Source organism: Centruroides sculpturatus, unplaced genomic scaffold (genome assembly GCF_000671375.1).
Source record: "Centruroides sculpturatus isolate CEXI.00-Female unplaced genomic scaffold, Cexi_2.0 scaffold854, whole genome shotgun sequence".
NCBI classification, from domain to species: Eukaryota; Metazoa; Arthropoda; class Arachnida; order Scorpiones; family Buthidae; genus Centruroides; species Centruroides sculpturatus.
Genome location: NW_019385409.1, coordinates 4,632 through 21,302, shown reverse-complemented (window position 1 = coordinate 21,302; position 16,671 = coordinate 4,632). Strand labels below are relative to the sequence as shown.

At 38.7% G+C, this 16,671-nt stretch overlaps 1 protein-coding gene across 1 annotated transcript in view; it reads left to right on the top strand.

Annotated features, from left to right (window-relative positions):
- LOC111638652 (transient receptor potential cation channel subfamily V member 6-like) overlaps positions 1-9,605 on the top strand; it is a 26,706-nt gene extending 17,101 nt beyond the window's left edge. Inside the window, exons 12-15 of the mRNA XM_023384399.1 lie at positions 6,533-6,630; positions 6,703-6,864; positions 6,930-7,118; positions 7,749-9,605. Of these exons, the coding sequence (XP_023240167.1) occupies positions 6,533-6,630; positions 6,703-6,864; positions 6,930-7,118; positions 7,749-8,654 (1,355 nt within the window). The 3' untranslated portion in view covers positions 8,655-9,605. The remainder of the gene's footprint in view (positions 1-6,532; positions 6,631-6,702; positions 6,865-6,929; positions 7,119-7,748) is intronic.
- Positions 9,606-16,671: the final 7,066 nt, after the last annotated feature.

Below are 16,671 nucleotides of genomic sequence, written 5' to 3'. Positions count from 1 at the left end.
TTCGAATATTGGTTCGATTATAGAACGATCGTAAACGTTCCAGAAACGTTGAAAATAGTTCGTTTGACTGGACGTGAACAGGAGACGTTCAGAAATAGAATCGGGACCAGGAAGTGTTAATATAAAGCGGCATGCAAGATGCCGCTTTATATTAACACTTCCTGCGTATATTAACACTTCCTGCGTAACAGGAGGTTTTTTGCGCTTTTGCGGGAAATCGAACATATTTTTATGCTCATGTAAAAATTCTCAGGAAACGTCTGGAAACGGGAGACCTAATTCTTGCATTTTGTGAAAACGGGTAAGATTGGCTATAATGTAATTATCTTAATCTTCACTATCGTTACTTTTTGTCCAGCGAAGCGGGTCCTTGCAGCTAGATTCTAGATTACTTAGAAAAACAGTCTTTTATATAGGCCTATATATATAAAAAAACTATATTACATACAAATGTACGAACAAATAAAAACCAGCGAAGCGGGTCCTTGCAGCTAGTATCTTATATAAATTTGGGGCTCTTTTTAAAACCATTCTTGCTTGTTTCCTATTAGCGACTTCTTTCATAATACTGTTCAAATTACTGTTATATGTAAACTTCAAGCGTCTATTGGAAGCGGTATTTAAGCTTTTTCTCTCTTTGTTCCTTTCATATTTTTTGAGTAAGCCTACAATGGTGCTCTTCTTGTAACCTAGAGTCTGGGCTACTTGCAATATTCTGTCAATTTTTTTATTCCTGTCACCGATTCTATCACAATACAAATAGGCTCTTCTTATCAAAGTTTGAAATGCGACCATTTTATATCGATATGGATCCATGGACTGTGCTGGTATATATAGCGGGGTGTGAGTAGGTTTAATATATACGCTGGTGGACAAATGATCTCCCATGAACTTGATATTAATGTCCAAGAAGTGCACATTCAAGGAACTTTTTTGCTCTAATTTTAATCTAAGACCATCTTTGTTATTATTGATTCTATTCAAAAATTCATGTATCCTGCTATTATTTCTCCATAATATAAAAATGTCATCCACATATCTGACGAAATGTATGACATCTTCCTTAAAATTTCGTAGAACTTCTCTTTCTAATCTTCTAACTACTAACTCGCAAAGAATTCCAGAGAGGGGACTTCCCATCGGAACCCCTCTTTTCTGTCTGTAAATTCGACCACAAAAAGTAAAACAAGATTGATAGCATACCAGGCTAGCGAGTTCCTCTAGGTCTTGGGTGTAACCAAGCAACTGAGGGTTGTTGTTGTACATGAAATCCAATAATGCCTCCATACATGATTCAATCCTTACCGAAGGATACATACTTTCATAATCTAAAACGGTCGCTACTTCGTCTTCCATTAAAGAAATATTTTGCACTTCCTTCACTACGACAAGAGGATCTTTTGCCACCAGTCCATCATCTTCTAGTTGTGAGGATAAATATTCATGTAGCCTTTTTTCTAAGATAAAGGTGGGCCCCCTACACTTCTCTATCACTGGTCTTAATTCATTTCCGGTTTTGTGCGTCTTAGCAAACGCAAAGAATCTTGGAGCTCCTGAACTTGGATTGTGACATTTCTTCAGAAAAGACAAAACGGCAGCGAGACTTGAGCGTTCTAACTTCTTCACCCTTCTGTCCAAAGATCCAATTATTTTGTCGTCAACAATTTCACATTCGGTCTTTTTGATGTAAGCATGTAATTCCTTGTCAAACGTATGCCTCTTCATGACAACTAAATGTCTAGTTTTGTCTGCTTTGGTCATCACTAGATCATTCGTTCTTAACCACTCCTTCGTAAGCCATATGTCTCTATTGCTAATACTAGTNAAATTAAGGTGTTTTAATTTCTGTGAGTTTATAAAAAAAATGTATATAATTAGAGTTTCATTTTATAAGTTTAATATCTTTAATTAGAGTTTATCACTTAAATAAATATTATTTCAAAGAAATTATGGTTTAGTATAAACAATATAGTAATTCAAATATTAATGAGTTTGTTTGATCACACAGTTTAAATTTGATTTGAAGAAAGACACTTTTTTAATATTATTATTATTGCTATTGTACAATATGAGCTAAATTCTTATACTTTATAATTTTTTACTTTCATTTCATTTCAGTAACTAAATTTTTTTAATTTTAAAAACATAAGTTTCGTTTCGAGTCAATTACAATATAAATTTTAAAAATGATATTTTTACAGATTTTGATAAAATGGATGAAATAATTGAATATAATGGTGTTATAATATGAAAAATAGGAAGACAAGACGTTTGCTATATCAATAAACATTCAATATGGTTAGTAAAAAATATTTATGTATGAAATCTTTTCGTTATTTTCTTATTAAATATAAAATAATACTACTGTAATCGTAATTTTTATTTATATAAAATTACAGAATGCGATTCTAATAGATTTCGAGTGAAAGGGCACGAAATTATTTACCGACAGTTGGCCATAAAAGCATTACACAGTCTTATAGAAGCTGTAATAGACATTTATATAGATTCTGTTAAAAAGTATCAATTATAGGCGAAAAATCAATTTTACTAGCAAAAAAATTCGTGGATTAAATTTTATAGATAAAAACATCGGGTATAACTGGTTGGATTAACATAGTAATTTACAAAAGTTATTAAATCATTTCACAATGTATTTTTATTTAAAGGTGGATAGATAGAAAAACTTTCAAGATATTTTATGAAAACAATTGAGAAGTTTTCTAAATACTAAAATTATTATTGCTGATCGTTTGATCTGAAATGATTATTATTGCAAATTAATATATTTATTACTTATAGTTATTATAAAAATTTATAATAACTAGAAAGAATATATTAAACTTTGTCTTATTGTTAAAATAAAATTAATTTAATTAAGATTTGTGATCGAAAAATTAATTTCATTCAACAAATTTTTATTTGTAATTTTAANAAAATCTAAGTGGATCGTACAACATGGAATTCATATAAAACGGAATTATCAACAGTGTTATAGGGGGGTCGACTGTAATTAGAAAGAATATATTAAACTTTATCTAAGTGATCGTACAACATGGAATTCATATAAAACGGAATTATCAACAGTGTTATAGGGGGGTCGACTGTAACTAGAAAGAATATATTAAACTTTGTCTTATTGTTAAAATAAAATTAATTTAATTAAGATTTGTGATCGAAAAATTAATTTCATTCAACAAATTTTTATTTGTAATTTTAATTTATTCGATAGTAATTTACTCAAAAAATTAATTTTGTGATCAGTATGTGTCAAACTACTACTACTCCTGCAGGCGGGCGTCTCACTCCTGGTAGGATAAATATAAACAATAAGGAGCGAAACTCCGTCAGAAGACCCGTCAGGATCGTCGGGAGTGGTGGGGTCGTTTGTGTGCCTTTCACCCTCTCCATCCACACTCTATCGCATCATCCGTCGACTGAGATCCCCGCAGGCGATCACGGCCACCCAACACATAATCCAAACGACCGACTACCTACTTATTCCCATCTAGCAGGCGAGAGCCTTTGCATCCTTCTTGGGCGTACCCGCCCAAGGGGCACTTTTGCTCCCCTTGATGATCCCCGGCTGCGGGGCCCCAAAGTTTGACGACTCCCCCTTTCATCTCGAACTCCGCCGGGCTTTACACCGTCTTCGGAACACTACACCAGGCTTAGATGGCGTAAGCGCACACACCTTACGGATCCTCCCAAATGTAGGCCTCTCGGCCGTCCTCAATCTCTTAAACGACCTCTGGATCTCAGGGTCCTGCCCCCCAGACTGGACCTCTTCTACCGTTGTTCCGATCATTAAACCGGGTCGCCCAGCGATGATATGCGCCTCTCATAGGCCGATCTCTCTTACCTCTCACGTCGCAAAACTATTCGAACGTCTGATCCTGTATCGAATCCATAAATGGACCTTTCATTCTGATATCTTCCATCAACACCACTTTGGCTTTCTCTCCTACCAAGGGGTAGAAGAGGCCCTTATTACGTTACACCACCATATAGCTGTGGCCCGTGCAAGAAAGCACTGGGTGTATCTAGTCGCACTCGACCTAGAAGGGGTATACGACTCTGTGTGCCAAGGACTCCTAGCTAAATTAGAATTTTTCGGTATGGGAGGGAGACTCTTGTCTTGGCTTAAATCGTTCCTATTACATCGTTCTTTTCGCGTCCGTTGGCGCGGGGCGATATCACCTCCTAACGCCTTATCCAAGGTGTCCCCTAGGGAGCGTTCTTGTCCCCATTCTTTTTACATTATACATGGCGGACCTTTGGACCGCTCTTCCCCCAATGTCACTGCCGTCCTTTACGCGGACGATTTATACATTCTCACCTCGAGTACTAGGCCTTCTCAAGCAGCTCGCAAAGCTCAATTAGCCCTGGACTACCTTGAACATTGGGCAGTCATATGGAGTTTATTCTTTTCCGCCACTAAAAGCGCTTCCGTCGATTTTTCTCCCAAACTCCACCGCCATCCACTTACTTTGTCTCTTAACTGAGGTAATATCCCTCAGCGCCAACGTTAATTTTTCCTCTCCAGAGGTTATTATTGACCTAGCTGCAACTATCAGCTCCCACCCAACACCCCTTGAAATCGGGTGGATCCCTGGTCACGTTGGCATTCACATAAATAAAGCGGCAGACCAAGCCGCCAGTCATGCCACTCCCATCGGCTCCTGGTGGAGACCTCTCATGGCACGTGACCTCATACGTCAGATGCGGGAATCGATCATCCGCAACTACACAGATACCTGGGCCGTGTTCAGTAACGAAGAATTCTTGCTAAGTCTAGTTTTGATGCAATGTTGAACTCGTTTCTAACTACTGCTTGACTCCTCCCACCACTAGCTTCTTTTATGTATTCTTAGCTCCGCCCACTAAGCCACTCAGAATTCTAACTTAGGTGTTCTGCGTTACTGAACACGGCCCTAGTATACTATTCTTCGGGGAAAAGTTCGCGATCATCTCCGACCTTTCGTCCCTTGGATATACCATCACGCCACGTCTCGCCACACAGAAACCCTATTGGCTAGACTTCGAACCGATACGGCCCCCTCGCACAACTTTCCTATTCTCGACGCCAATGCGCCTCGCCAGATTGCTTCCACTGTGGCTCGCCAGAAACTTCCGTCCACTATTGGCTTGTCTGCCCGCAATACACACGGGCCGCCAAGAGCTAGGTCGTCTCTTAACCTTGGACCTCACGATCGTCCGTACATTAACTCCGATATACTGGCCTCGTACCGACCTTCCTCCTCGCCAACATATCGAAATCTTGGAGCATTTCGTTCACCGCACCAACCGCTTTACCTAATTTCTAAGCGGAGTAATTCGGAGAAAAAGCCAACAGGCTAGAGTCTCTATATTAACAAGACAAGAAAGAAAGAAAGAAGAAAGATTTTTTTTGTTGGTGTGTGTGCTTTAGCTGGCAGCATGGCACTTTTGTGTGGTGTTTTTCTGAGGTGTGTATGTCCTGCTGAATCGAATATATTTGATACTAGATCAACTTCTGAAGTATAGTTTTTTTTGTTTTTATATTTTTCAATATATTTATTTTGTTTGTAAAAAATAATGAAATAATAGCCACGATTATTATTTTAAAAAGTTTACGTTAGGCTTAACATCGACGAAAATTCAACGCAAAGCGACACGCAACGGAGAAAAATTTCAACACGGACTAGGTTAATATATTTTTTCGTACATAATCGGTTATCCGAAAAATAAGTTATCCGAACAATCTCAGTCCCCAATTGATTTGGATAATCGACGCCCTACTGTAAATGTTTTAAAAAGTAAAATCCAGTTTTCTTTAACTTTCACACTAATCTTGGTATTATGCGACCAAAAATAAAATCGCGGCACCCTCATGAAAAGCCTGTAACAATTGATACAAAGTATAACTAAGGATATTTCTAAACACGAACGCTCCATGCTTTTTTTTTGGCCGCATAGTACCAAGTATACTACAAAAGCCGTTGTTTTACTTTCTTATGGGGATGCCTTCCGAGAGTATTTTTAAGGAAAACTGGTCCCTGTTTAGGCGTTACGGACGTGGAGAAAACCCGAAAAACTCCAGTGGCCGAGGGGCGAACTCCCAGTGTTCGGGGGAACGAGGACCGCTCGGCCACTGGACACTGGTGGGCTTACTTTTTAGTGCATTTGTGTGAATAAAAAGCGTTTCCTTAAACTTTTTATAATTTTGTTATTAACTTATTGTTAAAAAATAATTGAGAATGAATGACAACTAGAAGAAGCTTTTAGAATCTTTTTTACATTGGAGGAGGTTGAATAGCAGCAGGGAAACGAAATTGGGCACATTTTCGTTTCTTAAATGAAATTAAACAGTAAAATTAAATAACGATGTATAAAACGTAAATGTTATTAGTGCGAATTGAAAATAGATTTTGCCATAGCGAGTAAGGCGTACAGACAATGGAGAGGGAACATAATTTTTAATTAAAATGTTTAGGGACTTTGTAGCCGTTTTTACTACTTAATTAATTAATAATAATTTTATATTTTTCAGCCTTCTTTTTCTTATTCAAGTCGTCGAAAAACGAAAGATTTGAATCATTTCCTCAAACGTGGATGTCACTTTTTCATATGACTCTCGGATTTTACGAAGCAAGTTCCTTTTGTTTTAATGTAATAGAGGATTTTTTGACTCGATATTAACTATCATTTCTTATAAAACAGTACGGCGATTTAGGGCAAACTTATTATCACATGATGACGAGATTAGTATTTGTATCGTTTATGGTTATCATGCCCATTCTTTTATTGAATATGCTGATCGCCATGATGGGTAATACTTATTGTAAAGTGATCATTCAATCCGAGAGAGAATGGATGAGACAGGTACTTGGTTAAAAGTATATCTTAAAATATTTTGAAACATTTTTAGTGAAATTCTCCAATTTCAGTGGGCTAAAATCGTAGTGGCTTTAGAACGTGCCATCGATCAAAAGCGAGCTAAGGAATTCTTGGAAAGTTATTCGATAAGCTTGGATTCTGGAAACGACAGTACTATGGAGCAGAGGGCCGTTATGGTTATTAAAAGTAAAGCTAAAACGAAAGCCAAGCAAAGAAAGGGCGCTCTAATGAATTGGAAGGTAAAAATTTTGAAAAATTAAACATTTTCTAATATTACGTTTCTCTGACCAGAAGCACTAAGCTCTTGCGGGGCCTCTTAACGACACTAGTCTGAAAAATAACTCCAAACTTGTTTACTCGATGCAACTCACGTCAGTTTAATATTTAATTTTTACACAAGAAATTTGCTTTTACTTTTTGTTAAAACTAATTAAATGTTTGCGTGTCCAGGCTGTATTCCGTGCGCCTGTACGTAAGTACGGTCCTGGTTATCATCTTATTTTATTAACCACTCTATATTTAAGGTAATTAGAAATGCATTAGAAATCCGAGATAGATTTTATCCGCTTAAGTGTCTGCTGAAACCAGGTTCCGCTGTGAATTAAGCGTGAATAAGTGAATTAGGAAATTTGATGCACAGTACTTTTTGGCCATCCGATCATCATTCCGCTGCTCCGAAGGTTCGAGAAAGGAACCAAACCTGTCAGAACCGGTGCGAGCCAATTGCTTTAAGGATTCTAGATAGAAATCTTAAAAGTTAGAAATCATTATAGATGGTGTCAATAGGATGTATCGGGTTTAATTATTTTATTTACTTTTATTTAGTTTTGAATAATACATTTACCTGTATCAATTTCTTATTTTTACAGAGAATAGGAAAGAAAATCGTACAAGAAATTAGGCAGTGCGGCGGAACAGCAGACGGTGTTCATCAGAAATTCCACACTCAAGCTAATCTCCTAGCTCCAAAGTTCCATTACGCAATACGAAGTGACGAATCAGAAAACGAAGCCGTCGGAACTCCCATTGTGAAAGACGGACTAGGCGACGCCTTGCATCAATTAGTATTTGCTCACGACTTAGATATTAGTTTAAGTGCCGCAACGCCACCTCCGTCTTCACCATCGAGACTCGAAACTAATGCGAGTGAAGAAGCGGATAAACCCACTTTAGATAATGGAAATGGTAAAGATAACGAAGCATTTGTGAATGATGTAAAAGACGAAATCATCGAAGACAAGTCTCGAGTCCTCATTGCAGATTTAACAAATTCAGAATTTAACACTGCAGTGTGTGATTTTAAAATGGAAATTGCCAAAAAAGACTTAGCAAAAATTAAATTAAAAAAGCACCATCAAAGGAAACTCCTTCTTCATAGAACGAAAATCGGAATCATCGAAGAAGACGTCGAAGAAGAATCTAGAATTCAAAATGCAGAAAACACGGAGCTTCGAGTACTTTCTGACGTGAAACCGAAAAGGAAATTAACGTCAGCTTTCAGAAGAAGCTTGAAGAACAGGCGTAGGAAACAAGTGGAATACGGTAGCAGCGATACGGACAGTTTGCAAAATAACTTAACGGAAAATCATATTACTAAACATAAAAGAAAATGTCGCAAGCATAAGTGTCAGAAATCATTAAAATCTGAAATGGTAACGAGAAATATTACAGAAAACCACACCCAAGTAAAGGCCGATCTTGCACCTTGGAGTACAGAAAACGTGGTAGCCATGACGTCCATCGTTCATTGGGACGACGAGCTTCAAATGTTTTAAATATTTTTATAGAAAATATCTTCTTTTATAACGTTTATTTTATACTTAGTATAACTTTCATTTATAATTCTTAATAGTGAAATTATTAAGAAATTATCGGAATGTATTGTATATACAAGGTGGTCCAAAATTCAGTTACCCACTGTTTTATGCAAATACTGAAGATGATTAACTGATTTTTGATCCAACTTGTATATAAATGTGTACATACATAAAATGTCGAGTGAGATGTTCAAACTTCCTTGAATTAAACTGCCAAAGAACCATAATTACAAGTGCAAGTCGTATTTTGATTTTGATCGACATCTTTCAATATAAACACTGCTCAAAACTTAATTCTCATTACAAATTACAAAGATATCAATTATGTGTCTAGGCTTTCAAGTGTTCACCATTCAATCATTTATTTTTACCGATTTTATATGTTTTGAAGAAATATGAGCGAATAATACAGTGCCTTCTCTCGTGATTTACAATTAAGCAATATTATACAATTTTCATAATAAATATATAAGACAATGTGAAATTGAATGCAAAGTTGAAAATTCTAAAATTTATAGTTTAATGCAATGTTCAAGGATCTGCCAAGATCTCGGCACACATTCAACGTTGAGTAGGATATACGTGCGGGTTCCAAAGTTAATTGTAACGTTGGATATCTGAGGAACTAGCGGAGACTCGATTGCAGTATTGAAGATTTGCCAGGACCTGTAAATCAAATGCAAAGTAGAATGCAATTTGAGGATTTGAAAGTTGAGGATCCGAAAACAGAAGTAAAGGGTAAAACCCTAGAACGGGTGAAAAGGATACAATGTTCGAAATTGTTTAGATCATCAGCGAAACAAACAACTAAATCCAAGTATTTTTTACGTTTAATGTAATTTTTAATTTAATAAAAGCTCAAATCGTGGGAACAAAACTTAAAACTCTAACAATAAAACGTTATATTACTCGTAACTTGTATGTTTTGATTATGTTACGTGTTTTAAGATGTCATGCACTATATATGTAATATATTGTAAAAATATTTATCCTCGAGTACTCTTAAGGTAAGTTTTTGTGTGGAAAGTATCATCATCTGTCACATAAGCTTTTCATTTTAGAATTCTGTAAACATTGCGAATGTAAAATCATTAGAATAGAATTTACTTCGTGGAATGTCTTTAAGATATTAGAAACAACCAGAAGCTACCGTAGCTCCAAGATCTCGCGTATTAACTCGCAATTCATCGTTGAGATTCTCTGCCATTATGTGATAGTTACCGCTACAATAAATTCGCTCGGTTGAAACTAACAGTGTGCTAAACGAAGCCATTGTTTCTAAAAAATCAAATGTAAATAAGATTTATAAATTGTACATTTATATTGACTGATAGGAATTCCATTAAAATGCATTTTTTAAAACTCTTTCTGCCCTGTGGCACTAAGAGGACCTCTTTAAGAAAGTCCATTATGGGTTCAGCAAGGCCCACAATGGGGCGGCCGGGTGGTGAGAGACGAGACCCGACATATCCGGACGGACCTCCCTCCGAGGTAAGGAACCGGCCTTCACGTGACGGGGGGCTAGCGGCGAGAAGCGGCGGGTATAGAAGATTCGAAGGTCCCATCTTGGTCTCGGCCGTTGATAGAGTCTTTAGACCCGGGCCTAAGGTTCCATAGGTGTCAGAGTATCGTGAGCCTTGGGTCTGTGTACCAGGCCTTAATGAAGCTTGCTGTTCATGTGCAGCGTCCCTATCCGCGGCCTCCATCAGGGTTTCTAACATCTCCATAAACTGGAACCTATCCCTGTTCGGACGGATGGCGACTAGAGCTGCAATTTGGCATAGTAGTATGCAGACTCACATCAAAACAGAAGGAAGACTGGTACGGTCAAGGCACGGCGGTTACTCTCTCCGGTTTCGAGGGCCAACAGTCCCTCGGTAAGTCCGGGGCCGGAAGATGATCGCTGTAGCTGCTACTAACAGGATTCTCAGGGATGTCTCGTCTTTGGATGAGATAAGTGGAGTGTAGTCGATTGGACTTGTCTGACGCAAGTTGGCAGTCCTATCGATGGGAGCATAGGCACTTGCTGCCCAGGTGTATGGCTTCACTTGACAGGGACGCTGCTGAAATGTAGTAGGGACCCTCCGCTTTGGAGGAACGGTCTCGAGTCACCCTATTCGCGACGGTTATTGCATCTGCTTGTAGATAGATGATAGTCGTCCTCTCTCTACAAGCAGATGAAGTCCCTGACTAGCTACAGAGGATGCCGAAACTTCTGCATTCAATTCCCGTGTCGGTACAGAGATTGGAGGTCATGGATCTGACAATCCTTACCCTCTGGAATCTGAGAGACTCGAAGCGAACTCCCGCATCTGCCCCAATGGCATGGGACTGATGTTTGAACACAGAAGGCGGTCGAATACAGTTGATCCTGCCTAAGCCCGTGGGAACGCAAGCCACGTAAAGTTTTTTGCCTGATAAAGGAAAATCAGTCTCTCAGGATGAAGACTGGGCTGTGCACAGCCAGTGCTGGCCTAGGGGTTATGACCTGCATGCCGAAGCCAGCGGAGCGAGGTGTCGTACTCCCGTTACCTAAGCCTTGCTGGTGGCCAGGGGGATAGCGCCTGTAGTGGATTACAGCATCCTGCTAACTGATATCTACTGTGACAGGCAGTTGGAAGAGCCGCTCCTCGGCGTAGGGCCAACTTCCCATAAGTCTTGAGGGTGGGGCGGTGCTTAAAGGCCTGACGATGCGTTGGATAGCTGTATATGGTCCTGGAGAACTGGAAGCAGAAAGGTTTCCTAGTAGGGATGATGGGGCGACCTTGAGTAGGTGGCCATTTAAATGGGTAGCTATTCTGGCAGCAAGCCAAACCACTTGTGGGGAGGTTCTTAAACGCATACTCTGATTCTCGAACGGATTTTGAGCAACCGTGAAAGGAAATTTTTCTCTATTTTAATGGTGACAATAATGGGTAATAGCGAATGTGTTAGTAGTGCATCAGGTGCACCCAATGTGCATATCAACTCAAGTGGGGACAACTCAATGAAGGCCACCAACCGAGAGAAAGAGGCAGTGGGAGCACCCAACTGCTAGAGAGGTGGGTCTTGCAAAAACGCTAGCCCACCAATGATCAACCCTAAGAGCGCACAACAGAAGGACCAACCGCTCTCAAAGTGTCTATCCCCGTTAGTGTCGGTAGTTCCGATTCGGACTCCGACTCTGAACACGGGGATGTTTTAATACTGCCTCCTCCAGCAAGGAGAGTTTCTGGAAGGCTGCTCCAGCTAACAATGTAAGAAAAAGTGGCAAGAGGTGACTAAAGCTAAAGCGGGAAATCGTCCAACAACAAGCCAACCGAGGAACCTGCCAAGGCTACAGTGACCGTGAAAGAGGGGAAACTCTCGGCCAAAAGCAAGGGTACGTCTAAAAAAAAAAGGACCTTACTGAAGCGACAGCCGGGAAGAAAAGTCCGGCAGTTACTGAAACACCGTCATCGGCACCTGTAGAAATACAAGAGAGACTCAAGACAGTTCAGGATCACTGGGCCGCACTTGATGGTGTCCATAACGAGCTAACAGAGCTTCTCACAAAGACTGACAGCTGGTGTCAGAAGGCCACATGTGCGATCATTTACAACCTTTTGAGTAAGGTTGCAGCCATTCTGAATGCCCAGGAGGTTGAGATTGTCTCCTCTGGGCTGAGAACAAGATTTTGAGAGAGGTCATGAACAACTGACAACTGCCCAACATGCTTCCGCCAGCAGTAGAAAAAGTTAAAGCAGCAGCAGCAGAAAGTTGCGTGTCCTACGCGACTGTTGCAGCCCGACCGGCCTCGAAGCAAAGTCAAGAGGGGCAGTGGGCTGTTGCAAAAACCAAAGAGGGTGCAGACCACTGAGCATATGCTCTTAGTGTACCCTAAGAACGCTAAGATCGATACGATGAATAGCGACCATGATTGGTCCCTATAAAAACAAACATTAATTAATACGGCTAAGTTGGGAGTCGGAATTAAAAATGTCGCATCCGAAACAACAGTGTCCTGATAGAGGTTGCTAGTCAGGACGTCGCGAGACTTTCAAATTAATTGACGGAGGACTCATCAGTGTTTCGAGAGGCAATCAGTTGCCGACTACCCCAAAAGCACTGATCGAGGGTCGTTCTATTCGATGTCAGCCCGGACATTAAGCGTGAATGTCTGGTGGAGACAATCCTCACGCAGAATAGCTTAGAGATGCAGACTGGTAACCTGCAACCCCGTTTCCCATTAAAGGAAAAGAGAGGCCTCCCCGATGGTCTACCGCATTCTCCTGCAGAAGGGAAGACTCAATGTTGGGTGGACATGCAACCGGGTGAGGGAACAGCTAGGTATCACCCAGTGCTACAGATGCCACGGGTTCAATCACGTAGCAAAGAGCTGTTCGGCGACGGCTCAGATCTCTTGCAAGTGTGCCGATGGCCACTCCTACAAGGAATGTAAGGCCACTACGCCTAAGTGCATTAATTGCGCAAAGGTTAATAAAAAGTTTAACCTGCAGCTGGGTATCGGTCACTTCTCACGAGTGCCAGCTGCCCGTGTTACACATGGGAACTAGAATAGTTCTGATTAGGTCAGTAAATAATGGAACGTAGCTTTTGTTCGATTCTTCTTACACACATAATCAGAAGGACGAAAGACGTGGCTGCAGGATATTACAGTTTAACGCTGAAAAGTGCCGCGCTGCAACTGCCGAACTTTGGGTAGAGGTATTCAAGCAGGAAACTGACATCATCCTGCTCCAAGTACAAGTACAAGGAAAGGTTAGTGATCTATCACTATAATGGTGTGTGTTTGCTGAAGAGAGTAAGCTGCCGTTGTATTAAAACAGGGGAACGTCGATGCGTATGCCATCCACATCTCGCGATTCGTAATGGCCGTAGAAATACGGTCGCCCACCTTTACATAAGCCGCGGTCTCTAGTTATTGCCCACCATCATTCAATATCGGCGGCCTTCTGATTGAACTCGAAAGGGTTGTCTTGCCTCGTGATGGGGTGGTTTTGGCAGGCGATTTTAACGCTAAACACTCGTTGTGGGGCTCCCCAATAGACGATCCAGCCGGGGAAAGTGAAAAGTAGCAATCCGTTCAGGATTGCTCCCTTCTCCTCTGCTGTAGACAAGAACTTGATTGACCTCACAATTGTGAGTGGGGCTATGCTGAGAATTACCTCGGAGTGGGAAACGATTGATGCAGAAAGCTGTAGTGACCATCACTTCATCGCTTACGAGGTGACCAAAGTCTTACAGACCAATAAGTCTATTGCCATTCCTGGGGAAGGTTCTAGACAAAATCCACTATCACTCGAAGCGGCGAGGACTTTTACACCTACAATATGGGAATTAAATCCATTGTATCATATTACGACTTCATAATCCAATTTTTCCCGGTTTTTTCCTACTGGAAATGTTTTTCTGACAACTTTCCAGCAACAAAACATAATTTTATGACATTATCTGAGGGAATATATATAGACCACCTTGATATTTTATGAATATTAAGCTCTCCTTTGTTAAATTTGTTTTATTTCCAAACAAAAGCTTCACGAAAGAAAAACATTTAGCAGTTTTACAATATTTCCAGCAACATATTCTATTACCTTTTCAGAATAATGTGTTAGTGGTTCATATTGTGCAATTAAAAATGATCAAATTTGAAAATATTTTGCAGATTATTTATTGTATCTTTATTATTATGTAAATGTGACTTTTCTATATATTTTTATTAGAAATGCTAAATGAAAAGATATCTGTACAGTTTAATTGACTATTAGCTTTTGGAGATGGAAAAACTCTGGCAAACAAACACTTCCTATATGCTGATCTAAACTGCAATGCTGTGGGATTGTTGTTACCACCTCTATTTCTAATTGCAGAAAAAAATAACTCAATGTGATCGTGGCTGAATTTTTTGTGAGAAGATAATTTAATAATGGTTTTCACTCCAAACATATTGATTTGCTATTTGTTCTACATTTTTAAAATCAATTATTAGACCAATTATTGAAAACTTCCTTCTTCCTTTAAAAAGTGGACAGTTTTTACAATCATCCAGTTTACCGAAATAATCAATTCTTTCGTTAATAATTTCCAAACATTGGTTTTTGTTTGTTTGTGACTGGATTCTTTGTCCATCTCCCCATTGGGTGACAAGAATTAAGTGGGTCAAATATGTCATTTACTTTCGATGTGAATTCAACAGTTGCATGAAAAGTATTAAAGCCTTTTATGCAATTTTCGTTACAAAATATAAAAGCATTACTTACAGATCTACTTAATGTCTGCGCTGCTTCATTTTTTGTCTCCATCATTCAATACCATAAATTTTAGTTTATTTCAGACACGAAGACTTTCTTTATTCCGTGAGTTATATAACTGAATAAAATATTGGCATTTAATAAATCTGTCATCATTCTCACCCATCTTTAGAACCAAAAGATTCCTCATCAATTTCAGCATATGATATTCATTGCCTACATTACTAAAAAGCCGATGTTTTAATAGATGACGAAGCAGCGCATTAAAGTTATTTTCTATCATTATAGCATCGGATTTAGAAAGCGTTTGAATAATGTTTTTTAAATTGACAATCTTATTTGGATTTCTTTTATTAGACTGTCTGCTACATTTAAGTTTCTTTTGTGGTTGTTGACATTTCCGTCTCGTTAAAATTAACATTTCACGCACCTTGGACAAAACGTGTGATGACCAGAGACCGACACTTCATATTTTATCTTTACAGGCTTCGGAAATAGGGTCTTTAGATGTTGGTTTTCTTTCTGACGTTTTATTGCAGGAATTTTTTCAAGATGTGGAGGAAATGAAAAAATTTAGGAACAGAATTTCGTTGTAAATATCTTCTACCATTATTACAAGCGAGGCACGCTTCTTAAAAATTATTGTTTGGTTTCCAACGATGGCGTGGCATTAGTATAAGACATTTAAGGAGGGATTCGTCAAAGACAAATTTTTATTTTAAATTTCACTATCAACAAGAATACAATCTGATTTACTTATCACTCTAAAATTCATAATTTGATACATATAAGGCTTTTTCACATTTCTAATTATTTAAATTTTTATTAATTAGACAGCGTTTCAAAGTACGTTCGACACTGTTCGTTTACTTTTATTAATTTAATCTTTAAACATTTTATTAGATACTAGCTGTTACCCGCGACTTCGCCCGCGGAGGTTTTGCAAGCAAACCCAGTTTATATTCAGCATTTCAACAACCATAGTAATTACCCAACTTCACTGCCTGTAACCGGCGTTCTTCTTCTCCAATACAGAGGACTTTGCAAACGTTTTCGAACCTAATGTGGTTCTTCTTCAGACACTATGGAATTTCCTATATGAATTCGAATTTCCAGAATTAACCGTTGTTTTGGAAAACTTTTTGGAACGTGTGACCGATGGCGTCATTGTAGACTTGCGCATTATCCGTATGTTGTTACTTTAGAGCAGTGGTTCTCAAAGCGGGTGCCGCGGCACCTTAGGGTGCCTCAAGAACGCCACAAGGGTGCCGCGAAATTTTTAAATAATTAAATTAAAATTGCTTAAAATAATTGAATTAAAGTATTAAATTAAATAAAAAATTAAAAAATACCTTTATAATAATAACTTTTGTTTTGAATGATTTTGTATTGTTTGGAAATAAACCTACTTACTTTAATAAAAAAAACTTTTATTTTTTTCAAAGTCTTCTCATCCTTCATATCTTTACTAACCGTAAAAAGCAAAATAATAAATAATAATAATAATAATAGGGGTGCCGTGATTTTTTTTAATAATTTCAAGTGTGCCACCTGACAAAAAAGTTTGAGAAACACTGCTTTAGAGTTTTATTGAGGAAGGCTTCCCATGCTGTTGATATCTTCATTTCTTGTTTGAAGTTAATGCAGTGCTTATTCCTGAGGGTGTTAAGGCAAATGTATATGGCCTCTAGCCATCTGAGGTGTTCTGTGCGGACCGTGGTTTGAATAATTCTGGCTAGAGG